This window comes from Magnolia sinica, chromosome 2, assembly GCF_029962835.1.
Source record: "Magnolia sinica isolate HGM2019 chromosome 2, MsV1, whole genome shotgun sequence".
NCBI classification, from domain to species: Eukaryota; Viridiplantae; Streptophyta; class Magnoliopsida; order Magnoliales; family Magnoliaceae; genus Magnolia; species Magnolia sinica.
In genome coordinates, this window is record NC_080574.1 from 31130817 (window position 1) to 31157574 (window position 26758).

General features: G+C 40.0%; 1 protein-coding gene across 2 annotated transcripts; it reads left to right on the forward strand.

Moving 5' to 3' along the window:
• The first annotated feature begins 429 nt into the window (after nucleotides 1–429).
• On the forward strand, nucleotides 430–24046 carry LOC131236876 (transcription initiation factor TFIID subunit 15-like). Of its 2 annotated transcripts, XM_058234391.1 has the most exons (9): nucleotides 430–667; nucleotides 4910–5103; nucleotides 5894–6279; nucleotides 6406–6600; nucleotides 6880–6963; nucleotides 22267–22348; nucleotides 22447–22573; nucleotides 22691–22736; nucleotides 23597–23718. In XM_058234391.1, the coding sequence occupies exons 2-8, from the start codon at nucleotides 4984–4986 to the stop codon at nucleotides 22705–22707; spliced, it is 1011 nt and encodes a 336-aa protein (XP_058090374.1). In that variant the 5' UTR covers nucleotides 430–667; nucleotides 4910–4983; the 3' UTR covers nucleotides 22708–22736; nucleotides 23597–23718. The 2 variants fall into 2 exon arrangements, with proteins under 2 accessions (XP_058090374.1, XP_058090373.1); XM_058234390.1 differs by lacking the exon at nucleotides 22691–22736 and having other exon boundaries at nucleotides 444–667; nucleotides 23597–24046.
• The last annotated feature ends 2712 nt before the right edge of the window (nucleotides 24047–26758 follow it).

Here is a 26758-nt window from a genome sequence, read left to right on the forward strand (position 1 = left end):
TTAGCTCATTTGAAGGCGTGAATCTAAAATTGAAGCATATCCCAAGCTCAAGTGGACCAGAGCACAGAAAACTGCGGCCATTGAACGTATACCTATGCGTTTAAAGCTTCTTGGGATAAAAGAAGTTTTGAATCAAACTGATATTTGTGATTTCCCTTCATTCATGTTGGCTCTACGAAGGTTTCAACGGTGGATGTTACTATCCCCGTTATATCCTGTCATGTGGTCCACTTGAGCTTTGGATATACTTCCATTTTGGACCATGCCATAAAATGAGCTGAAAAAACCGATGGACCGTGTGGATAAAATAGGGTGGGCCCCACAGTGCTTGGGCCACGTAGAGCTATAGGGACATCCTTGAAGACGGGGGCTGCAGGCACTCCGTTTCCATACCTAAAGGGTTAGAATCGTCCAAACATTGTGATTTTTGAACCATGGCCCATTCACCATGGAACGGAACGGACGGTTTCGATCTCATCTCTGAGAGTGCCACTTGTTCAAATTGACATGTTAGCCGCACGCGAATCAGCTCCCTGGCGTTGATGAGATCTCTCTAACGAAGGGTAAAACAGTCCTCATAACAGAACCCTCGTCTATTACCTCTCTCTCCCATCAGCCTCTCTCATTGCTCTCTCTCTCCAACTGACTGTTAATCTCCTCTCTCTTGGTGAGTGATCTGAAATCTGGAATCTGTTAGGGTTAAATCAATCACATTCGGTTTACCGATGGATTTGCAGATTTTAGGTTTTTCCAAAAATCGTTTCTTCTACTTCTTCTGTATTTCGTTCATTTTCCAATACGATTAGAATCTAAATCGATGGCTTTTGTGTGAATGATTTTGTTTATGTAGAAATGTGATTTGGAATGTTCATTTTTTTCTGTTGAATTTCTTGCGTACTATCACTTGATTTATCTTGTGGCACAACGCTCGAATCCGATACAATGTTGGGTGTTTTCCCAAGATAACTGGACTTCATTGTTATGCTGCATTTGGATGTACAAATGAATTTTACTGCGAACATTCAGTTCAGTCAAGATGAAATGATGGAAATCGATGGTTTTTGGTAGGATTCAGACGAGGACGTAGCCCATGGATCGCAATTGCTTCTGTTCCAAGCCCGACTGTATACTAATGTAATTCAGACGAGGACGTAGCCCATTCACTTGCTTTATCTGTTCCAAGCCCATAGAACATTAAATTGCATCCAAAATTACCTTTACACATGCTGATCATCCTCCTGATTGGGCGGGCCCAACATTGTTAAGAATTCACCAACGGGTGCCAGGTACATTGCACTTCATGCATGATCATTGACCCTTTGTGCCTTGAGCCCATCTTGAGCCAAGCCATCCATATACCCATAAATTTATACCCGTGTTTTAAATATCAGTAGCGTGTTGCATACCATTTAGCCTCTATAGCGTGTAGCTCATGCTACACAATACTTCTATTTTTTAATTTAAAAATAGGAAAAACATGATAAATAGTTAAAATAAAAAAGAAGCTATATACATATATAATGCCTAAAGGATGATGCATTTTTCAAATATAAGCAAGTTCAAAAAAGTTATTATTTATCACTTATCAAAACCCAATCTAGATATATAAAGTTATAAACCAAATTAAATAATTATCACATCAACAACTTTCTAAGCAACCCACTTAATTAATAATGTCTAATTGAAACTACAAGTCACAACTCACAAGTATGAAAAAGAAATAAAAATCCCACAGGTTAAGAATTTTAAGTACAATGCAGATGTTATCAATATCAAGAAGGGTTTTCGAAAACTTTCTTTCGAAACCCATTTTCTTTTAAGTTTAGTTTTAAAGGTTTTTTAATATGTGAGTTTCACACCAACTTTAACAAAGGATCACTACCATTTTAAGTGAAAGTAAACAAAGAAAGGCTTGATTTTAACTTTACATTTTAAGTTTTTCATGATATGAGTTTTACATCATTTTTAACAAGCGAAGCTTAAAAAAAAATAAAAAAATAAAATAAAATTGTAGCATACGCTACAAACACTACACGCTACGATCCCTGTAGCGTATGCTACAGGGGATCTATGCTATTTAGTTATGCTATGGCTACTACACTAGGAGTGCTATTTGAAACACTGATTGATACTTTGTGATGTCAAGAGAAGGAATAACTAAATGAAATCTTATGTGAACTAGGTGTACTAATGTCTAATTCATTAGACAAAGTTGAGGGATCCCAACTCGAATCCTCCTAATCAAGTCAAGATAGTGTTTAGTGATTTATGCTCATCTTAGCTCTATGTTTTACACCTTGATGATATAACCTGATTTTATTTCATATTCATGGTGTATATGCGGATTCAATAACTTCTTTGGATTTATATATATATATATATATATATATATATATATATATATATATATATATATATATATATATATATATATATATATATATAAACCTGCCAATGTGTAAACTTATCTAAGTAAAGATGGAACCAAATCATCATGCATGCATGACACGAGCAAGTTGATCATGCCCTTGCGGTAGATGGTTGATCCTGGTAGCATTGCTTCTAGATGCGGTTCCTACCCATGCCTACCTATACAGTGGAAGCCTACCCATATGGTGGATGCAGGTTGACGTTTTTTTTTTCCCCAACCCATGTAGGTAGATTCATCCCCTACCTGTTGTACACATGCATCCATTTAATCAATACTCTTATGTATGCATTTTTTTTTCACCAATTTATGATATGATTTTGGTAGAACCTTGGTGAGAACTTCTCACTGGGCCTGGCCAACTCACCCTCTGTTTGTGGTAATCAATCAGATCTAGTGGAGAATGAAACCACGGCCCAAGAGCAAATGGCGAGGTAGAAATGGCTTTCGACCCTAGTGATCAATGGCCTTTCTTGATGGAGGAGTTAGCGGAGCAAGCTACCCTTGACTAAATTTTATATTTTACCCTTTAGACATTTTTAAAGATTTGTAATGAGGGCCGACTATGGGTCAACTACCGAATTGTTGGCACGTTTAGGTTATAAATTTATTTTTATTTATCAATTTAGATAAGTTGCCATTCTTATGTGATTGGGATACTAATATATACACCTATGTGTTTAAGTCACACTATGGAACTCGAGACTCGAGTTGTGTACTCGGCCCCCGAATTTTGGGTCGTGACATCTTGGGCATGGGATGATCACCAAATGGCACCATCCTAGCCATTCATGTAAAGTAGTTAGGAGGTTCTTAACCCTATTCATGGAGTAGGGTTGCTCATTTTAACTAACCTAAAAAAACCCTACTCAAATTTCAGATTTTCAGGCTCAAGCCCGGCCCATTGACACCCCTACCTGGGAAGTTGTAAGGTCTCAAGTTCTCTAGTGCAATACAAGTTCTCTTGCCTTGAGTCTCTCTCATCTTCTCTCTTCTCTTCCAAGTGGCTTGGCTACACTTGTCTGGTAGGTTGACTTGTTCACAAAGGGGGGTGTAACTGTGTTGTGCTGCCTAAGATTGGAGAAGCACTTAGGCTGTGACATTCCCTTCTGTTAGTAATAGCTGCAGGAAATGGGAGTAGACTCAATAGAGTAAAGCGACTTCTTCACTTGTTGTAGAAATGGTGGGGACACTTTGAATGACACATGGCATAGTTGTATGACAATCCATACAGTGCAAATTGTTGATTGCGCACAGCCAAAAAATTACACTGCGATGATCATATTGATGATCTGATTTTTTATTTGAATTTGAACTAGTTATTTCACTTTGAACCATCCTTTTTCCATATGGATGGTTACAATTACTTGATCACTATGACTTTTACAGATACACTCCATCCACAAGGGGACCCATAGTTTAGATGGATAGATGTACATTAGTTCCTCATGTGAGTTGGATTAGTCACCACCATTTTCAAAATGGTGCTTAAGTAAGACAGGAATGTAGCCCATATTGTACTGTTTGCCAGTTTATATTGAGTCTTGTTGACATCCGACCAAGTCAACTCATCCTAGCTGGGAGTTTAAATGCTTTTTAAGTTTTAAATTAAAAGTAGGTTTACCTTCACCTACAACCAGTTTTAAGCGATTTCCATCTTCAAACGTGGTTATTGTTGTTGTGGTTGAATTGCCTTTTGGTATATGATAGCTTGACTGGTTTTGTTGATAGCTGGGCAGTTTGTTTACAAGGCACACATGGAGTAACAGTCTTTGCAATAATTGCAAGGGGCAAGTATTAGTTGCTCTCGCCCATTGCTGATATTATGGGGCCTGCACTCTCAGTTGGATGCTAAACTTTTCACTGGGTCCCACATGCACATCTGAGCATTGAATACCATGCAAATGAATTCAGTTTAGTTTGTTCTCCTTCTGCAAGAGTATGTAGCTCAATACTAAAATTTTTGTATCTTTCGAAACCGTGGCCTTCAAATTTACTATCTCCCAAAACCGACTCTTTTGCCAATCTTTGATTTTGAGGTTTAGGAACTTCAACTTTTTAGCAACTCTTTTACTCGCATTCTGCAGAGGATTGAAGGATGTCCACCACTCAAGCTTAGAAATCTTTTTTGAGCCTCCACATGAGCTCCAACCTTAAAGTTTTAAGGTTCCTAGATCCCAAATTGGTCTGCTAGAAGGTTGATATATTTATAAGCTTTGTTTCGGTTGTTCTCGTTCATTTTCCTGATGCTTTCAACTCTATGATGCTGATAACTAAATATTCCTGATGTTTTTATTTATGCTTTTATTTTTGTTAAGCTTGCCTGATATTTTGTTGTATGAATTACTTTGGATTAATTGGGATTATCTTGCATTGTGAAAATCTTAATGAGATACTTGCCTTGACCTGTATTGTGAACTTGATGAATTATTGATTATCCCTGCCTGAAAGTTATTTGTTTTTTATTTTTATTTTTTACAGGTAACATCTTTCTGAATGTCCATCACTGGGTGCATGTTTTGTTCCCTATAACTTCATAAGACCAGAGCATTGACATGGCAAGTTATATGGGAAGAGGAGACCCTTTAAATGGTTCTGTGTACGTCTGTAACTTACCTCCTGGAACTGATGAGAGTATGCTGGCTGATTTTTTTGGCACCATAGGGTTGCTAAAGGTAGGGAGTTCCACTGGGTATCATTTTGGAACTATACTTGGTCCTAGTTTTGCTTATCTTTTCATATGCATAAATCGTGAGCTTTGGTTAGCCCGCGTTTGTACAGGTCAGCTAATGCACACACCACCAAATATGCCAGTGTGGCAGACAGGTGAAATATCCAAACCATCATCAGAAGGGTACCAATGCATAGATTTCCTATTCCAAGAATCAGGTTGGTCCACTAGTCAGTTGGTCAGAATTAAATGAATAAACGTACGGTTATGAAAAAAGCAGCCAAGGTTTTCTAATCTGCCAACTTATGTCTAATCTAATGGTGCACCTACTGAATGGACCACCTTTGTCTTTGGGCAGTAACATCTACATGGTGAGGTCCACCTGATGGATAGTTTGGGTATTTCACCTGTCTGCCATGCTGAGATATATGGTGGCATGTGCATTAGCTGACTTGTACACGTGTATGGTCTTAGTAAAGTTTCATAAATCATACCATTCTCTTTTCTTGAGAACTTGGATAAATCATGATGAATTAAATGAATAAATGTATGGTTATGAAAAAAGCAGCTGACGTTCCACCTTTATCTTTGGGCAGTAACATCTACATGGTCCACCTGATGGCTGGTTTGGGTATTTCACCTGTCTGCCACGCTGAGATACATGGTGGCATGTGCATTAGCTGACTTGTACACACGTGTGGTCTTAGCAAAGTTCCATAAACCATACCATTCTCTTTTCTTGAGAACCCAGATAAATCATTATTTTTCCTTCTTTTTTCATTTTTAATTTATAGAAGGACAAAAGGACTGGTCGACCAAAGATCTGGTTATACAGAGATAAAGTTACAAGTGAACCAAAGGGTGATGCAACAGTGACATATGAGGATCCACATGCAGCATTGGCTGCTGTGGAATGGTTTAATAACAAGGATTTTCATGGGAGTACTATCGAGGTACATATAGCTGAGTCAAAGTCGAAAGACTCAGTTGATCATTCATACAATTCGGGTTTCACCCATCAAATGAATCATGCTGGCAATCTAAGTGTAGCTGGTGATTTTGGCGGACAAGAGGAAGATGCTAGGGATTTGAATGAGGGTGCAGGAAGAGGTAGAGGACGGGGTGATGCTTCAGGAAAAGCATGGCAACAAGAAGGAGACTGGTTGTGTCCCAATACAAGGTCTGTGATGTGACATTTGGTGAGCAGCTCTTTCTTTCCCTTTTAGACCTCTTTCACCTTATTTTCATGCATTCTTGATCACAAGGAATATATAAATGTATTTCTCATGCTCTTCTTTTCAAGCAGCTGCTCCAATGTAAACTTCACATTTCGTGGTGTCTGTAACCGCTGCGGAACTGCTCGCCCTGCTGGTGCCTCTGGCATGGTTGCAGGGGGTGGTGGTCGAGGGAGGGGCCGTGGAAGCAATGACTCTGGGGGCCGTGGCCAATCGGCTGGTGGTCCAACAGGGCTCTTTGGTCCAAATGATTGGCCCTGTCCAATGTAAGACTATTTCAACATGTTTAAAAATTCCAGACTGCATCTTTCCCATAAGGCTTCAGTAAACATTTTTTATTGTTCGTCTGACAGAAGCTACTGCTTTTATGTTTCCTTTCTGCTTCCAACTTCATATAAATGATATATGGATGTTTTAACCTAGGTAAAAGAAAAATAGAAAAGATAAATGGATGTTTTTTGGAGAGATTTTATTTATTTATTATTTTTTACTTCTGGCTAGTCAGGATCACTGCTTCATTTTCTATATTCATGTGGTTATTTCAGGTGCGGCAATATCAACTGGGCAAAACGTACAAAATGCAATATCTGTAATACCAATAAGCCTGGTCACAATGAGGCTGGTGTGAGGTAATGAATTGGTTGATTACTGGGATACATATTTCAAAGTTGAATCTGTTATGTTTTCACATTTTTGCGTGATTTCTTGACTACCTTATTGGAACTTCTATGTTTGTGTCAATGAAGCATAAATCATATATGGGATGCTTATGCTCTTTGTTCTTCAGTTTGAACTTTTGGATTGAGGCAATCCATGTTAATCTTTTGTGTTTAAATATTTGACAAAGGGAAAATAAAGCACCATTCCGCAGAGCATTCTGTTTGCATTATTCTTTGACCTCCTCTTGTTGTATCCACTCATCTCTCCCACCTCCGTCCATTGACATGGATCTACTTTGCAGCTCTTCAAACAATCAAAAAGGAAAAAAAAAAAAAAAAAAAGAAGAAGAAAAAAAAAGGAAAAAAAAGAAAAAGAAAAAAAGTGAAGGGGAAGAAGAAGAAGAAGAAGAAGAAGAAGAAAGGAAGAAAGAAGACGTGGATCTACTTCATTGTTGAAATTCCCAGATGCTTCGTGATTTTATCTTTCATTCAGAATCGATCACTTCCTATGATGCCCCACTATTCATGGCCCTTCGACTGCACTTATTATAGCTTTATTTCCTCAAGCTTTAATCATTATTTGTTTATGTGACATCGTTTGCCTCCATATTTCTTTTTATGCACTTGAATAGAGCTTTGCTAGAAAAAGGAAATTCTATAGTGCAAGTGACATAAATATTGATTCGGCCGATATATCAACCGACACTATCGATATTGCCTGCTACTAATACAAAATCAAGGAAAGTTATAAAATTCCCCAGTATCACCAATATTCACCAATATTTCAATGATTTTTTGTGACATAAGTGTTGGAAACTATGAACTTAGCATTTCTAGGGAAGTGGTCGTGATGGTTTGGGTCTGAGGAAAGCTCTCTATGGAGAAAATTAGTTGCTTCCATGTATGGTTGTGAGCAGTGTTCGTAGTATAGGTATCGTTATATGTATCGTTGGCTGGGGATATGGAAACATGTATTGATATTGCCAATATGATCGCTGATACCTGAAAATGTATTGTTGACTGAGGGAAATATCATGGAAACACAAGGAAATGGTGGAATTTTTGAATGAAACTTCAGGAGATGCTAAAATACACGTTTGCATATTTAGGAATCAAATAATTGTAAAAAAAGACGCATACATAATAAGTTTGTCTTTAATGGGGGTCTAAAAGTGTGAAACTTGACTTAGGAAAACATTAGAGAAACACGGGGAAAATAGTGGAATTTTATAATGATACTTTAGGAGATGTTAAAATACACATATTTGCATATTAAAAAACAATTAATAAGTTTCCCTTAACGGGGCTTAAAAGCATGCATCATTGACTTAGGCAAACATTGGGTAAATATGGGGAAAATGGTGGATCCATCCATCCATGCATGCACATATATTCATTCAAACACACTTGCATGATCCATCCATCCATGCGTGCGTGCACACACACACATTCATCCATCCAACCATCCATCCATCCATCCATCCATGCGTACATACATCCATCTATCCACAATCCATCCATCCATCCATGCACATGCATACATATACACTAGGGTGTCCCAAATCGGTTACGTATCGGCTGTAACGGCCGATACGTAACGGTAACGGCCATGACAATTACGCGATTCGAGGTCGAATTGGTGAGGTCCAAGAAAAAGAAGCATAATGGCCATTACAGGGTATAACGGCCATTACCCCATAACGTTTTCCCTCCTGAAAAAACTTTCTTCTTCTATCTTCTTCGAACGCAATTTGCGGCCGAGGCCATCTGGCCGAGGACACCTGCTTGGGCGTCACGCACCATGCAGAAAAATAAAAGAACTGTGAAGACAATGATAATCGCTCGGCAGAAGCCACCTGGAGGATCGAGAGATGATGCGACCTCCAGCAAAACCATCTCAGTTGACAACGAGCTGGAGATTTACCAACTCCACCAAAACATGGAATCTCAAGATGTTTGGCACGAAGTCGTGCGTAGGAAGGGCAAAGGGAAGGAAGCGGGTCGAAAACCTAGGGCAGTCGACAATTTCCCAACTCTCTTTGTCAGAGGATTCCCAGATGGATGGTTCCCCATACATCTATTGAGAGTGTTCGGGCGAGCTGGAACTATAATGGATGTTGTTATGCCTAGGGACAGGATAAACGACCATTTCAGAGGCTTCGCACTCATCAAAATGGTATCAAAGGAGGAGCTTTTGAGGGCGGTCCAGATGCTTCACGGAGAGAGATTTGGCGGAACTGTTCTGTTGGTTCAAAGGGCAAGATTTGGCCCTGAAAGAAAATAGAAGAATAGGCCCATCTGAAAGACCATGGCCTCAAGGAGATGAAAAGGACAAATACTCCCCTTATCTCCACTCAGATTAATGTAGGATCTTTCAAGGAAGCCCTCTTGGGGTCGTTTAGCTCTCAAAACACCCAACAACAAACCTATCAACAGAACCAGGACAAGGAAGGAAGTAAAAAGATTAAGGCGGTTGAGGAACCAATCTCGGGCTCAGATAATGTGCTACGGATCAACCAAGATCAATTCGCTCGTACTAAAAAGGATCTGGAGAATACAGTGGTGGTAATAACAAGAGAGGGTGTATCGATCCCTCAGGTTTGGCGTTGGATAGATGAATGCTATGACATCTACCCGTTAGCCTACACCATTAAACCCATCGGTTACAACGAGCTATGGATCAAGACAGGTCCGGGAGTTAACCCGGATGCTCTGCTCATGGCCGATGCACTACACACATAGGGTCCGATTCTGAAAGTCTAGAGATGGGACGACTTTTCATATTTCGGGTCGGAGAACGTTTGGATCCTCATCTGGGCGATTCCTCTCGAACTTTGGTACGAGGAGTTCTTTATCTCAGTAGCTTCCATGGTGGGCTCGTTCATCAAATTGGACCCTAAAACAAAATCAGTGGAGGAAATGGCGGTCATCAGAGTTCGGGTCAAAAGAAGCAAAGGAGACTGCATACCATCCTACATAAAAGTCTTTGTGGACAACAGGAAACTCTTTCTGTTGGTCCAAATGGAGGCCACGAACGACCAGAATCCTAGATGGGGTGATTTGTGGAGGACGAAGGAAGCTTGCGCCCTTTCCTCGATCCCCAGCGTGGACGACGAAGGCGGTGCAACACACCAAACGTGGTGCTCCCGGGGAACACCGAATCGCAATACCGTGACAGCTGCCTATCATGATGGTAGCGTCAGACCCCTGCCAAGCCTCTCGACATGTGGAATGGCGTTTCCAGAGACACGTGTCTCTAGTCTTGGGGAAATCATGATTTCGCCGTCTCAAGTGTCCTTGGGCAATGTCCCCTTGAGCAGAGTGACACGTGGAGCGCGCACTACCGCTGATCTCTCTGGACGGGTGGCCCATTCTCTCACTCACGATGGTTCCTCCAAATGGCAAACCGAGCTTAGGCCACGTCTCTCGGAGACCTCTGTGATCTCGACTAGAGCTAATCACTCTTAACTTTTTTTCCCTATTGGAGACGCGTGGCGAGATGGGAGACTTTACATCATCAGATGGCGTCATTGATGCCCATGACCCGGATCCGGGTCCACCTATCGGGCCTTCATCGATACACTCTTCAACTACTGCTCTTGGGTTGGGTTCTTTGTTGGAGTCGGATCGGGCCTTCAACCTAAACCTATCCCCTAGTCCAAACCCTCATCTAGACCATAGATTAATTCTGGTGGCCTCCATTGCGATAGATGTCAGATTGTTTTGCCTTCCAGATAGCACATCAAAAGCCTAGATGCCTCCCTCAAATCATCAAGTTTCTGAGCTAGGGACCTCCGCTATCTTCAAACAGCAAGGTTCCAGCCATCAGATCCTCCTACCCGACCTAAGACTCCACCTCCATGCGAGTGAAGACATGGCGGAATCTGTCAAGTCCTACAATTCAGATAACCCGGCCTCTCTCGACTCTCTCCCTTCCTCTCCTTTGGCTTCTTTTGATGCTTTTTCTGATCAAGCTCTCATCTCCCTCTTCTAGGAAGAGCTAAATGAACGCGTCATAGAAGCGGAGCCCCTTCAAGTCCGGATTGGCAACTCAACAGAGCAGGAGGTCTTTACGGTAAAGAAGAGGTTAGAGCAAGAAAGCAGAGCGAACCTCATCAATACGATCCAGAAGAAAAAATAGATAAGAGACGCTATAGGTCACATCGGAAGGGCTGTTGGCTTATCTTTTGGGGACTGTCCAGAGGACTACATCGCCCTTTTTTAGTGTGTCAAAGCTTGTGGAAGACCTCTCTCTGTAACGAGATCTCCCAAAAACAGACTATCCAAATCGTGCAGCAACAGAAAGCTTCAATGCCTTGCCTCTTCTGTGGGATTAACAGTTGATTTTAGCAAGACTGCAAAGCTTCAGGGTTCTCAGGGCAGCATAGTTCCCCAATGAAAATCATCTCATGAAATGTTAGAGGGGTGAGGTCGAAACAGAAGAGAAGATTGATCAAGGACTCCTGTGACTCCCGCAACCCTGATATTATTTGTTTCCAGGAAACAAAAGTCCAGATCTTTAATGACAGAATTTTGAGATCGCTGTGGAAGGCAGCCGATGCTAAATGGGTGACGCTGGGAGCGAATGGAAGTGCAGGAGGCATTTTGATAGCGTGGAAATCCTCCCTTTGGACGCTAGTAAATTCTTAGAATGGGGTCTTTTCTGTCTCAGTTATTCTGGCCGATAGATCCTCTAATCAGCAGTGTCTTATTTCTTTCGTCTACGGTCCTTCCCTTGAAGCCAGTAGGCATGCCTTTTGGGAGGAGTTGAATGCCTCCAAGTGAAAATTCTCAGGCCCATGCTATTTTGTCGGTGGTTTCAACATTACCAGGTACGCTGAAGAAAAATCCCATGGAAGAAAACTGTCTACTTCGATGCGATCCTTCTCTAACTGGATCGAGGATTAGGAACTCGTAGACCTCCCTCTGCAAGGGGCCAGATTCACTTGGACTAACTGTCGTGTTAATCCCTCCCATTCTAAATTGGACAGATTCTTAGTGTCTCCTGATTGGGTGGAAAGATTTCCCCTCGTTTCTCAGACTACCCTTCTGAAAACTACTTCTGATCATAGCCCGATTATGTTGTCGACCGATGAATACAGCTGGGGCCCAAAACCCCTCAGATTCGAATCCTCTTGGCTTAAAATTAGAGGTTTTTTTTCTTTTTTCTTTTTTCTTTTTTTTTTTCAGTTGGTTTCTGATTGGTGGGGTGAGTTCCATGTTACAAGTTTTGCAGGTCATAGGCTTTGCAGCAAACTCAGAATGTTAAAGTACAAGCTGAAGCAGTGGAAGAAGGAAGTGCTTCTTAAAAGGGACTTGGAAACGGAATCGATAATGGCTGAGTTGCAAGCGATAGATATCGAAGCTGAAGATGGCATCATGTCGATTGAGGTTCTATAAAAAAGAATTCATCTTATTCAATCTTTGTCTGATGGGGGCCCTTGAGAAGAAAATTGCTTGGAAGCAGAGGTCTTGAGTCAAATGGCTAAAGGAGGGTGATAGAAACTCAAAATACTTCCATAGTATTGCCAACATGCACGCCAGAATCAACAGAATCAGCAGTATTTCTGTGAATGGTCGTCGTACGGAAGATAAAGACGAAATTTCGGAGGCAGCCATAGCATATTTCAGCTCCTGCTGAAGGAGGATCGATGGAACAGGCTGCTGCTGGACCCTCTTCAGATGGACAGTTTATCCCAAGAAGACTCTAATTTCTTAGAAGCCTCTTTCAGCCTCGAAGAAGTGAGGCTGGCAGTGATTTCCCTTAGCAATGACAAGGCTCCTGGCCCTGATGGTTTTCCCATCTTTTTTTCTACTTTCTGGGAAGTGATCAAAGAAGACGTCATGCTTTTCTTCAACGAGTTTCACGAAAGGGGCAGATTATCTAAAGGATTAGGGGCCTCATTTATCACATTAATCCCAAAAGTTTCCGGTGTAAGTTCCTTCAAAGATTTCAGGCCTATAAGTCTTCTAGGGGGCCTGTATAAAATTTTGGCGAAAGAATTGGCTTCTCATTTGAAGAAGGTTATGGGGAATATTATTTCTAGCCAGCAGATGGCTTTTATCCCTAGGAGACAGATTATTGACTGTGCGCTCAAAGCAAATGAGTGCTTGGACTCCAGTTACAAGGATGGATCGAAGTCAATATGTTGTAAGTTGGACATCGAAAAGGCTTACGACCATGTTGACTGGTCTTTTCTACAATATATGATGAGGCGGATGGGCTTTGGAGATAAATGGAGAGGATGGATTGGAGAGTGCATAGCGTCGGCCTACTTCTCCATTCTTCTTAATGGGACTCCGAAAGGATTCTTTAGGAGTTCCAGAGGCATTCATCAGGGTGACCATTTATCCCCTCTCCTTTTCTTTCTAGTGGGGGAGGCTTTCTCCAGAATGATTCGGGCAGGGCAGGAGGAAGGAATTATAGGCGGCATCAGAGTGAAAGGATTTCCAACTCCGATATCTCACATTCAATTTGCAGATGATACTCTGATTTTTAGCGAGGTAGATCTAGTCAAGGTTGATAATTTGCGCACAACGATCCGTTGTTTTGAGGCCGTTTCAGGGTTAAAGGTTAACATGGCAAAATCGAAGATGTTTGGGGTCAATTTGAAGGAAGAGGAAGTTAATGCTTTTGTAGATTCCATTGGTTGCTTGTCAATCTCGCTCTCAACATATTTTGTTGGTCCCCCTTTGCTTGGGCTCGCCTCCCAAATCCCTATGGAACACTGTCCTTAATAGAGTTGAAGGCTATTTGGCAAGATGGAAATGTAGATACCTTTCTTTGGGAGGTCGTCTCACCCTTATCAAGTTAGCTCTCTCTAACTTACCCATATATTATATGTCCCTCTTCAAATGCCCAGCCTCTGTGTTGGGTACTTTGGAAAGATTAAGACGTGACTTCCTATGGTGTAGCAAGGAAGAGGAGAAAAAGTTTCATCTTGTGCAGTGGCCTCAGGTTTGTAAGCACTAAGCAGTTCAAAGAAGGTGGAGCGGGGATTAAAGATCTCAAGATAATGAACAGAGCTGTTCTAGGAAAGTGGATTTGGAGACTGGGTTCGGATAATGATAGTCTTTGGAACAAGATAATTAAAGGGAAATATGGCAGGTCTATTGGTGGGTGGTGGACCAAGGATTCTTCTCTTTACAGGGCTTCATCTATTTGGAAAGGAATTCTATCTCTGAAGAGGGAAGTGGTCAAAGGCATCGGTTTCGTTCTTGGGAAAGGAGAAAACATCCGGTTTTGGGAAGATGTCTGGGTGGCAGAAGCTCCTTTGAAAGAAGACTTTCTGAACATTTTTCGCCTCGCCCTCAATCTAGATATTATTGTTGCTAACTCTTTCTCTAATTCGGCCAACAAAATCGAGTAGAATGTGGACTGTAGGAGAAATCTCCATGACTGGGAGGTAGAAGAATATGTGGGGCTCCTCGAGCGCATTTACAGGGGCACTCCACATATTCTTTCTTCTGAGGGTATTTTCTGGAAGGTGGACAAGTCCAGTAAGTTTACTGTCAAGTCCTTTTATTCTTTGTTAGACCGTATTCAGACCCCTCACACTTCCCATCCATCTTTCCATATCTGGAAATACCTGATCCCTCCCAAATGCGCCTCTTTTGGGTGGTTAGCGGGAACTAAGAAAATCCTAACGGTGGATAATTTAAGAAAAAGGGGATTGCCAATTGTCAACGTTTGCCTTTGCTGCATGAAGAACGAAGAATCCATCGATCATTTGCTTCTCTCTTGTCAATTTATCTCTAGAATTTGGTCAGAATTCCTCATGAGATTCAACATCCCGTGGTGCTTTCCAAACTCTGTGACCCATCTTCTCCCAGCCTGGCATGGGATTAGGCTGGGTAAGCAAAAGACTCGCTTGTGGAGAATGGCAATAATCGCAATCTAGTGGTCAGTTTGGGAAGAGAGAAACAGTAGATGTCTCAGGGACTCCTCTAACACTGAAATGGCTTCAACTAGTAAGGCTAAGAGATTAGTGGGCTGTGCATCTAATGGGTCTAAGAGACTGTGATCCTTTTTTTCCTGGGAGTTTAGCTGACATTGCTTCCTCGACGATCTCCCTCCCCCCCCCCCGTTTTTGTTTCCCTTTCTACCTTTAATAAAAGTTTTGTGATCTTTCAAAAAAAAAAAAAGGCACACCTGTTCTTGGAAACGATTCTTCTTCTTTCTTCTTTCTTCTTTCTTCTACTCTGCCAGCAACGCCTCTCTCTCTCTCTCTCTCTCACTCGCTTAGGGTTAAGGTTTCGAAATCGAAGGGGGAGAGGCAACCATGCGCATCTTTCTTTGGTTAGGGTTCCGAAATTGAAGGCATAGAGAGACAGCCCTCTCTCTCTCTCTCTCTGGGTTTCAAACTCAAAAGGGAGAGAGACGTCGCGTGTGATTCTCTCTCTTGGTCTCTCTGCCCATTTACGAACCCCCCTCTTTTCGATTTCGAAGCCCGATGAGGTCTCGGATTACGTGGTTAAGCACACCATGACATTATGTTGACGTGGCAAAGTTCTGTGGGCCCCACCATGATGTGTGCGTTATATCCACACCATCAGTCCATTTTTCCATATCATTTTAGGGCACAAGCCCAAAAATGAGCCAGATCTAAAGCTCCCGTGGACCCCACACACAAAAAAAGGTGATTGAATGCCTGCCATTGAAAACTTCTTGGGGCTAGTAGATATTTGTGTTTTCCCATCATCTAAGTCTTGATAACCTTATGAAGAGGTTGGATGGCAAATAAACATCATGGTGGGCCCTAGGAATCTTTCAACGGTGGACATCATTGTCCTCACTGCTTTCTGCAGTGTGGTTCACTTGAGCATTGGATGGGCATTTTTTTTATCATGGCCTAAAATGATAGAGAAAATGGATGGATGGTGTGGATATAACACATACATCACATTGGGGCCCACAGAACTTTGCCACGTCCGCACAACAATCCCTCTCTCTTGTCGTCATTTACGAGGGAAACCCTCTCTCTCCCTTTTCAATTCAAAACAAGCCAACGTGGCTTATTTTCAACCATGTCTTTCTTTTTTCTAGCAAAGATCTAGTGAGTTGGACCCATAATTACGGTCCACTTTGGTGCTTCCTTGACCATGGGGCCCACCTTGATGCGTGTGTTGTATATCCACGCCGTCCAACCTATTGATAAGGTCACGTAGATTTGGTTGAAGGGAAATCCAAAACATTTTTTGGTCCCAAGAAGTTTTAATGGTGGGAATTCAATTCTTATTGTGTGGTCCACCTACGATTTCAATCTGCCTCATTTTTGGACCATACCTTTAAATGAGTTAGCAAAAAGGATGGACGGCATGAATATACAACAAATACAATGAGGTAGGCCCCACATTCAAGGCCTCACCCACTAGTGGTCCACATTTGCCTCATTTTTTGGACCATGCCTTGAAATGGGTTGACAAGACATTGAGGTGGCCCCACTTTTAGGGCTCACCCTCCAGTGGTCCAACTGAGATTTGGATCTACCTCATTTTTGGACCATGTCCTAAAATGAGTTGGTAAAACGGGTGGATAACATGTATATGCAATACATACATCAGGGTAGACCACACTTACAGGGCCATAAAAATTTGTACATGAGGCATGTATTAACTCAAAATTAACCAATTAAATTATGGGATTGTTGTTGCCATGGTATTGTTTGAATGATTTTAACCATTAATTTGTAGACATTTGTTTTTTGAAATAGGACCATTTGATATTTTGCATTTTTCACTGTCCAATAAATGTCCATTAATCATTATTGGAATAAGAGCTATAAATTGCATAAATTTGAGGCTGATTTGTGACATCAAGTGGTCAGCCAAATCAGCCCCAAATTAACAACATTATTCACTCAAATCTAATTCCAATTTTTTCTTAGGATCTACTGGGGAAATGATATCAATTTTTTTTTAGAATTAAAGATATCAAATTGTTAGGTATATAAATTACATAATAGGGCCTAAAAGTCTCTAGACTCTATATGTTGAAATAAAATGTATGCGATTTGCAAGCTATGTAATACACCAATACTATAAATAATTGTCAAACCTATAAATGTGAGATGTTTTGGTATTAAATTCATTCTATTAAATTTATCATTGATATTATATATTTAGAAAATTAAATATAAAGGGCTTGTAGTTAATCCCAATTTATCAAATTAATAAATTCATCAGACAACCCAATACAACATTCTCATCAAAGAGTGGACCGTTACACCACCATAAACATGTTCTAAATTATAAATGGATGCATATTTGGAATATTTAGAATATTTCGGATTTAATGGATATTTTTCCATAATTTTTTGATAAAAATAAAAATAAAAATTTGCACCATTACACACCCCGTATCGGCCGATATGGGGGGTATCCGTATTGGTAACGGTGGGCACCGTTACGCCCACCGATACCACAGCGAAACACCTTCATACACACATACAAACATGCATGTCATCACAGGATCAATGGAATTTTTATTATTATTATTTTTTAATAAACAGATTTTTGGTGATATGATACATTGGTGATATAGGGGCAATATTATCGAAATATTGCCAATACATTGGCAATACAATCGATCGCCGGTACATTGGCAATAAAATCGACACTTGGAATTTACACAGTTGAAAATATTGGTGTTACAAACATTGTTTTAAATAGCAAAATAGCATGTAGTGTAGCATTCACCCCTCTGAAGCGTGAGGCATAAGCTACATAGCGTGTAGCGTACGCTACATGCTACTATATTTTTAATGAAGGTTGTGCTTGGCTGTACCAATTTCATGATATTTTACACAAATTAGGCTGATTAATAATGAAATTTACAAAATTTCATGCTATTTGGTGCAATCAAATGCAACCTATAGTAAGAAGAAAGGAAATAATTAAAGTATAAAGGTAAAGAAAGAGCAACAAAACTTATTTAATATTGTTACTTATATTATTTTACTAAAAGCATTGAAAGATTAACTAATTTTTATTGAAAAAAAAGAGAGTAACAAATCATTGAAAACATTAAATGATTTTAATGTTGTAGTGAAAAATAACTTGTAATGTGAGCTATGTAGCATGTAACATACTCTTTGTAGCGTGTAGCGTGTGCAAATTATTTTGTAGCGTAGATAAATTATCATGTAACGCAAACTACGCACGACTTAAGCTATTTTCACAAGCTACATAGCGTTAAGGCTAAGCTACGCCACGTAGCGTAAGATACACGCTACATAGCGTAGCTATTTCAAACACCGGTTACAAGTAACACTTGGAATTTACCTAGTAAAAATTATTGGCGATACATTGGAGATACTTAGCGATATATCGCTGATACGTGGAATCACTGATTCTGCCAGTGTAATTGATATCGCCAAGCTGGAGATACGGATAATATTGGGGATATTATCGATAATATTGGAGATAGTAGTCCAAACAATGGCTGTGAGGATGGGGATGGTGGACGAGATGCTTCCTTATATAAAGCGTCTAGGTTGTGGAAGGGTGTCTTTAGCGTGAAAGCTAAATTTAAGGAGGGGATTTGTTTCTTGGTTGGAAATGGAGAAGAGTTAGATTTTGGGAAGATGTTTAGGTGATGGGTTCCCCCTTATTAAACGAGTTTCTAGGCTTGGCCAGTTTAACGACGGATGGCAATATACCAGTTACAAGTTCTTGGTCAGTTAGTGGTTCCCTGGGGGTGTGGTTGGCCCCTTGTTGGCAGAATCTATTAGTTGAAGAAATTGAAGACTTCATTTTAGTCCAAAAAATCCATCTGGCTAGTCCGCTTTCCGGGGATCAAGATAGGTTGGTGCGGCATAAGGAAAGCTCGGGTTGTTTTTCGGTTAGCTTTTTCTATTCATTGCTGTGTTCCCACTCATTTGAAGGCCATGCTCTGACAGCCACGTTATGGTGGTATAGTGCTCCGGAAATGGGGGCTTTTGTGTGGCTTGTTGGTAGAAAGAGGGGGTCTTGACTATCAACAACATTCGGAAAAGAGTATTGGTGATTCTGAACATTTACGCTCTGTGTATGGGTAGTGATGAGATAGTTGATCATTTGTTCATTCATTGTCCTGTTACTCAAGGGATTTGGGATTCTATTCTCTCTCCATTCAAGATGTGGTGGTCCATGCTCTCTTCGGTGATAGGTTTTTTTTTTGGAGGCGGGTCAAGAGGTTTGTCTTTCAAATCAAGCTCGAGTGACATGGCAGTTGGCAATCTTAGCAGCCCTTTGGTCTATTTGGGGAGAGAAATGGGAGATGCTTTGACAACTCTAGAAATGATGTTGGGCTATATAAGCCCAGTAGGCTTTTTGTAATGCATTCTTGAAAGATAGAATCCTGCTTTTTGCTTGGTAGGGTTGCAAGCTTTTGGGCACCATCTTGGCACCTTCTCAATAAAATTCCCCTTATCTTTAAAAAAATAAAATAGTAATAGTAATAAATCTTGCAATCTAGAGAAAGTGACACTTCACTCGTCAATTGACAAAAAAGTCTCTATCAACTGTTTAGTATATGTTGACCTTGAAGAAATTTAATTTATTGAATAGAATTGACACATTTACCACCTTCATCACTTTTAATTATGTTGTGTTGGTGCAGAATATGTTAGCTGATGCAACATTCAGCTTTTGTTGTTTATCATCTTTGTTTGAGTTCATTCTAGATTGCTCATCATCTGTATCAAATGCATTGGCTACCGGCATATTTGTGTTGGTGATCAAATAAAATGGCATTCTTATATGATATTTGAGCTTGTAACTGCTCTTTTTTCTTTTTTCCTTTTTTCTTTTTTCTTTTTTAAAATTTTTTATTTTGTGGCACATCAACCATCATGTTTTCCTAGTTCCCATCTTTCTTTCTTTTTTTTTGGAAAAAAAATTGTCAAATTTGAATAAATTAATTTCAGTTAATCCTGAAATTAACTGCACATAAAGATTGCATTTTTGTGCATCGGTAGTCATTACTCAGTGGTTGGAGCGTACATAACAGTGTGGCTTAAGTTGGCAGAAGGGGACTTATCTCTTATTCCAATTGTGGCAAAAAAAAAGAAAAAAAGGAATCACACTTCTGCATTATGAGAAAGAAGAAAAGACTTTAGTTCTAAAACAATCAATGAGGTATTAGACAAGGATCATGCCTGCATCAACTTTTTTAGTTTCCAACACTATTTTAATGTTTCCCTTCTAATTTTGTATGTATTATCTGTTTTGTTTAGCCCTTTTATTTCTTTTTTATTTGTTTCTGTCAGAACTTAGAACCAATGTTTTCCATATCGTTATCGCATAATGTATCGCACCCCTGGGATACGGATGCATATCAGTTATCACACGGGATATATCGGTTGTATCACGTAATTTATCATTGTTGTTAGGAGACATGGGGAAACATTGGAAAATTGGTCGAATTTTTCAATGAAATTTCAGGGATTGTTAAAAAAGACACCAATACAAACTTAGAAATTGAAAAAAAAATTAAAAAATCACAAAAAACAAGTGCACATGATAGGTTTCCTTTGTCTGTCTGGCTGAACTCATGTAACTATATTCAAAGTCAATTCATAAAATTTATAAATGTAAGAAGACGTATTAAAACACAAGTATTACATTCAAAAGCAAAAGAAAAAGTAGAAAACTAGAAATATATATATGGATTTTGAAAAAATATATATTTTTAACATTTTAAGTATTTTTTAATTCAAAATTTATTATTTTTTCCAAAAAATCTCCAAATTTTCAAGAATGTGTAAATTAGGTTATGTACATGTTTGATTTTGTGTTTGGATGCTAAGATTGCAATGGATTTGTAAAAAATTGGGAAATTTTCAACTTTTTTCTTAATTTTCTGCAACTCGGCCTCTCTCCCCCAAATCTTGAAATTGAAGCTCTAAATCCATAATTTTACATGCAAAACGTGAAGAATCATGGGTTTCTTACCATTTGATAATATTTACAATATATAAAAGCGAAATAAAAATCAAAAATCAAAAAATCAAAACTAAAAAATACGCACTTTTTAGAATCCAGCGCCAAGAAGCTTCCGATTGTGATTTTGGAGAAATTTCGAAGATTTTCTTCTAACAAACTAGATTGGACTAGTTGAAATCACTTTACAATGTAGTAGGAAGTTTTTTTTTTTTGCAAATATATATATATATATATATATATATATATATATATATATATATATATATATATATATATATATATATCGATTTTTGTGATTTTTTTATGATTTTCCAGACAAAACAGCACCAATTTCCTTTTATCCATTTCGATATCACTCTCAGTATCGATATATCACATGATACATTAAGAATTTTTAAAAGGGGAGTGGATATATCACACGACCTCACGATATCCACTAAATATTGCGATATCATGCGATATATTGCACGATACCATGAAAAATGGATACTAAAGTTGGGTTTCGTATCGCCCAGCTGGGATAATCAATATGTCGTGTGATATATTGGTAATATCAGAACATACTGAAAACACTGCTCAGAACCATGAGGTATCTTCTCTCTTCTTCATCTTGAGTGGTAACTCATGTGAGCTTGGAAGCACAACCTTAAAGAGAAAAATTCACTGGGGCAATTTGTCACACCATGTCAACTAAATACATCAGAATGGAGACCCATGCTGCCCTTTGTACTCTTCTGTCCATCTCCAAGTGTTATAGCTGGAAAGAGCCTCTGAGATCTCCTCCTAAGATGCCAAATTGCATCTGCTCCTGGTGCCTGTTTTATCAATGTGAATCTGTGAGTCTACTCCCTAGAATATCGTGGAAAAATTATACTTGGTAGTTTTTTTTTTCCTAATGTGTAACTAGGATAAGGTTTAAGCATTAATAGGAGTAATAATTGTTTTAGATTTGTATCAAACACTGTATTACTCATATTTGTTTCCTTTTAACTATTAAGTGTTTTAAGGGACTCACGCATGAGAGTAAAGAACTGACATAGTTAAATTGCTTTTATTAGGCATCAATGGCTGATTGTAATCAACCTATGTAATATTCTATTACATTGCGTCTGTGGGAGTTTTGTGCTCTCATTGCTGGTCCCCAGCCCGGATAAAGGAGGAGGGTTGCGTCAGATTGGCTACCAGCATCAAACTTATGCCATAACTTTCATCATGAATCTGGACAGAACATGATTCATGTAGCCAACCCTAATTAATTGGGACAAGGCTTAGATGATGATGATGGAGCATTGATGGCTATTTTATTATTAGTCAAAGCTTATGTTTCTCTTGCTCACTGTTCATCAGAGGAGGGCGTGCCGGAGGTTACAAAGAACTCGATGAAGAAGAAATAGAGGAAACAAGGCGGCGGCGGCGGGAGGCCGAAGAGGTAAGCTTTGTGTAGTTATGCTCCCCTTTGAATCTACTTGAATTTTGAAACACCAGGAATTTTATTCCAGTGTTAAATATTGCATGTTCAAATTTCAGGATGACGGGGAGATGTATGATGAGTTTGGCAATCTCAAGAAGAAGTTCCGTGCCAAAATGCAGCAAACCAAAACTGGACAGTTACTCCCAGGTTCTGGGCGTGCAGGATGGGAAGTGGAGGAGCTAGGTATAGTAGCCATCCTTGAGAACTCTACATTGCTGTTTATCCTTGAAAAAGGTTCTCCATGCAGTATGGTTGTCGGGGGTGGTTTTCTTACATCTGAAATTTTTACAACCCATGTAGGTTGCATACGGGTATGAGTTGTTCTCACATGCAGATGGGATCAGATGTGAGTGGCGACCTAGAAAACCCAATTTGCTGACCATCGCTACAATCATTCAGTCATACACGTATTATTTAGTTTGGCGAGGGCATACGATTTAGAAAAAGAAATGCATCTAAGTTGGAGACTTAAATGTTCAGTTTGGATGTACAGCAGATCACCATGCAATGGGATATTTATTTTTGTTTTGTATATGCATCCGTATGGTGATGCTTGTGGCAAGAGCCCTTCTCGGAGCACATCTGAGAAAGGCATGTTGCCACCCCCAAATCAACATCTTGGTGACTTTTTCTTTTCTTTTCTTTTCTTTTTTTTCTTTTTTGGGAAAGATTACGGGAAATTTTATTAAAAGAGCGCCGACAGGCGACAAAGAATACAAAAGCACAAGACAGCAAACCCACCCAACCAATTAAAAGGAAACCAAAAACATGTTCTCCCCAATATTACAGTAACTGCACTCCTGAAGAAAACCCTAAGCCATTCCTAGAACCCACTCAACACTGGCTAACATTACGGAATAACTTTTGAGTCAGATGTGAAGCTATTCTGCTGGAATAGGACAAAGCACATCCCAACCACTGGAAAGGTGGAAATACCTAAATTTCCTGTAAAGCCATTAATTTGTGTTTATATGTGTTTTTGTGTGTAACCCCAAAATATCAAAGAAATTACAGAACTCTTCTTGCTCCACCCCAAACATTCTTAGTACCTGTTTGGTAGATGCACAAAAATGAGTTCAGGTCATTTTAGTTAACCATAATTATGTATTTGACAACATGATTGTGTGTGTGTGTGTAGATAGATAGATAGATAGATAGAGAGAGAGAGAGGTTTATCATTTGCCTGTTTATGACATGAATATGTAGGCACGACTGAAAGAGATGGTAGAGAGAGAAGCAGAGACAGAGGAAGAGACCATGGCGAAAGAGAGAGCAAAAGGAGCCAGGAGCAAGATGCGTACATGCATGAGAAGGAGAGGCACCGAAGCCGAAGCAGAGAAAGGGATAGAGACCGCAACAAGGAAAGAGGGAGAGACAGGGACAGGGAGCGAGACCGAGACTACGACTACGATAGAGGTCGAGAACATGGAAGGGACCGTGATCGGCTCCAGGAATGGTAGTAGTTATAGGGAACTGCTGTCTTTCCCTGCCCAAGCATTTTTGGTTGACATTAAGAAAGTTTCGTGTTGTAGGGAACAACTGACTTTGCTTCTTTGGGTATTGGACTTGAAGGTTTGAACTTGTCTTTTATTTACCCCAGCCTTTTATGTCTACTGGTTTGTAATGAGTCCATAAAAAGGGACTTCCATTTTCCTTTAGTCCTCTTGTTTCCTTCATTTAAAATTTTTTTTTTTTTTTGGGTTAGCCTTGTTTAATTCAAAGACTTTCGGCCTGGACTATCAACATTCTCATGTGCACGTACTACAGTGATCCATACCGATTATCTACTCTGTCCCCCTATTTATATGTTCGAGACTTCCCAATGAATGGTTAAAACAAGACGGTAGACCGCATGCAGCAAGAGAACATATTCATTGGATGGCTAGGATGGTTTGTCGGATGCACGTTGGTCCACTGACTGTTTTGCTGTGGACTTTCGGACCACCATGTGAAATGGTCTGGAGCACTAAAAAGGTGGACTGGTCCCCACTGCAAAGAGTACTGGACCCAAATGGAGCATGGACAATTTTGTGCTGAGCATTGTGGTTTCGTCAGCATGGTATTGTTTTCTAGCCTGGAGGAACGGAGGGACCCTTTTCTACATGACTTTGGAATTTCCTACCAACCAATCTTTGGCGTTTTTTCATCTGTTCTATTCTCAGTGCTAGTTAGGATTGCCATGCTGAGGAGATTTTTTGGGCATGGTACATGGTAGGGCCCACTAGATCAGTGGTCTGGATCACTGGATGGGGAACCTGAGTATCTTGTGCATATCCTCAATTTGAGACTTCTATATTACTTGCAATACAAGAGAAATAGGGAGGGATATGAAATATGGCCCATTTAAGTAAATGGGTTGAGCATTCCTCTAAATATGTATATATGTGATGTATATATCATTCTGTATATGTATCCATTAATCCAAGCATATGATGATAAGTATAAATGCAAATGTGATGTATATATAATTGTAGATATGTGACCGGGGCATCCCTTCAGCTCCACATATCATTCTAAAACACAAGTTGAGTTGTGATGGCTTGGTCGAGTCCAACCAAATTACAATTAGATGGGTCAGGTCTGGTTAGGCCTAACTGTAATAGCTTTGGGTTGGGTTTGGGCAATAGTTCTTGGCCTGTTTCAAGTTGACCCCAAACCCAACCCAAGTGCACCTATTTCGTCATCTGAGTTGCAGCGTACCACTCTCCTTCAGCAGCGGGGATTGAGTCTTACCAGAGGCATTTGGTGAGACAGACTTGGAAAAAAAGAAGAAGAAAAAGAAAACTTGTGAATATAAAAATCAAAATTGAAACTAAAAAGCCAATGCCTTTGGGTTCATTCATTTTTGCTTCAGAAAAGAAGGCATTTGGAACTTTCTAGATTCCACCCACCTGCTATGATATTATTAAATATTTCTGGGCATGGCATGCAATGCAGGTGAGTAGATAAAGATGCAAGCTACATGCAGAATGGTTTCAACAATGGAATCTGTTCCATGGATTTAGATATATATCTCGTTTTTTAGACTTATGTTCTAACATGAGCCTGAGCAATGCACGTGAGTAGATAATGAGAGAATGTCACACGGTTATAACGGTGGGCCTCATATAGCTTTTGTTGCACGTCTCTCCTAGGCTTTTGTGTACGTGCTACACCTAGAGAGTAAATGTGGGAGCATATTACTTTACTTGCATGAACTAAGCCAAACGCTGCTTGCATGTATGCATGGGTGCTTCAATGCTCCCCTGCCAACTCCTGGCCATTCTTGGGGTGGCCCACACCGTGATGTGCATATGAAATCAGCTCCAATCATCAGATGTGTCAGCTCATGTTAGGTCTAAGGACCAAGGTTCAGCCCAATCCATAATTCAGGTGGGCCACAGCATGGAAAACAGGTGGAAGGGAACACCCACTGTTGATCTTTCTCAGAGCCAACCATAACGGGAATGTGACATACACTTCGAGCATCAGCTGCGTCACCCCATCTAAGGCCCAACCCATTCATGTTCATGAGGCTACAGAAAGTCAAACGGTTAGAAGGTGGATACCCTCCCTTGATTTGTATGGGACCCACCTTGCTGGGAATACGACATCCACTACAACCAACAGATAAGCCGCTACATATTAGTCCCACCTCTCAAAAATCAGGTCCATCCCTGATTCAGACGGTCCACACTAAGGAAAACAACCTAAAGGGTGGGCGTTATGCTATTCAATGTTCCCATATGATGAGGATCACCTGAAACATGGATTGGGCTGAAATTTGGTCCATGGGCCTAAAATGAGCTGATACATCTGTTGGTCGGAGCTGATTTGATGTTTACATCACCGTGTGGGCCACTCCAAGAATGCCTACTCACGTTAAACTCCCATGCCCTCGCAGTTTGGCAGGGGAGCATTACCCTTGTATGTCACAAAACTACAGATACATCGAGAGGTATATAATACAAGAAGGGGTCTAAATAGGACCATTGGATATTTTTCTTTTAACGGTCCAATAAGTGTCTACCAATCTGATAGTCAAATAATCGAGTTTTTTTTTTTTCATGATACATCTACATTAGGTAAAATAATCTGGACAGATTAATTTGACTACTTGATGCCACCTGTATAATTTCTAAGTAATTTCAAATAGCCTGTGTATCATCCATCATACTCTGCCAGAGTATCAAAGTCTCTCTCAATGGATCCGACCACCCTTTCTACTTGTAGAAGTCCATTTGCAAAGTAGAAAAGAGAGTGTATTTCTCAATCGAGGTAGACGCAAGCATCAAACACCTTTTGGAAAATCACAACCGCCAGGTCCGCTTCCCACCGGACATCAAACTTCCTCATTTACCCGCGTTGGACCGCCCGTCGCATCGAGAG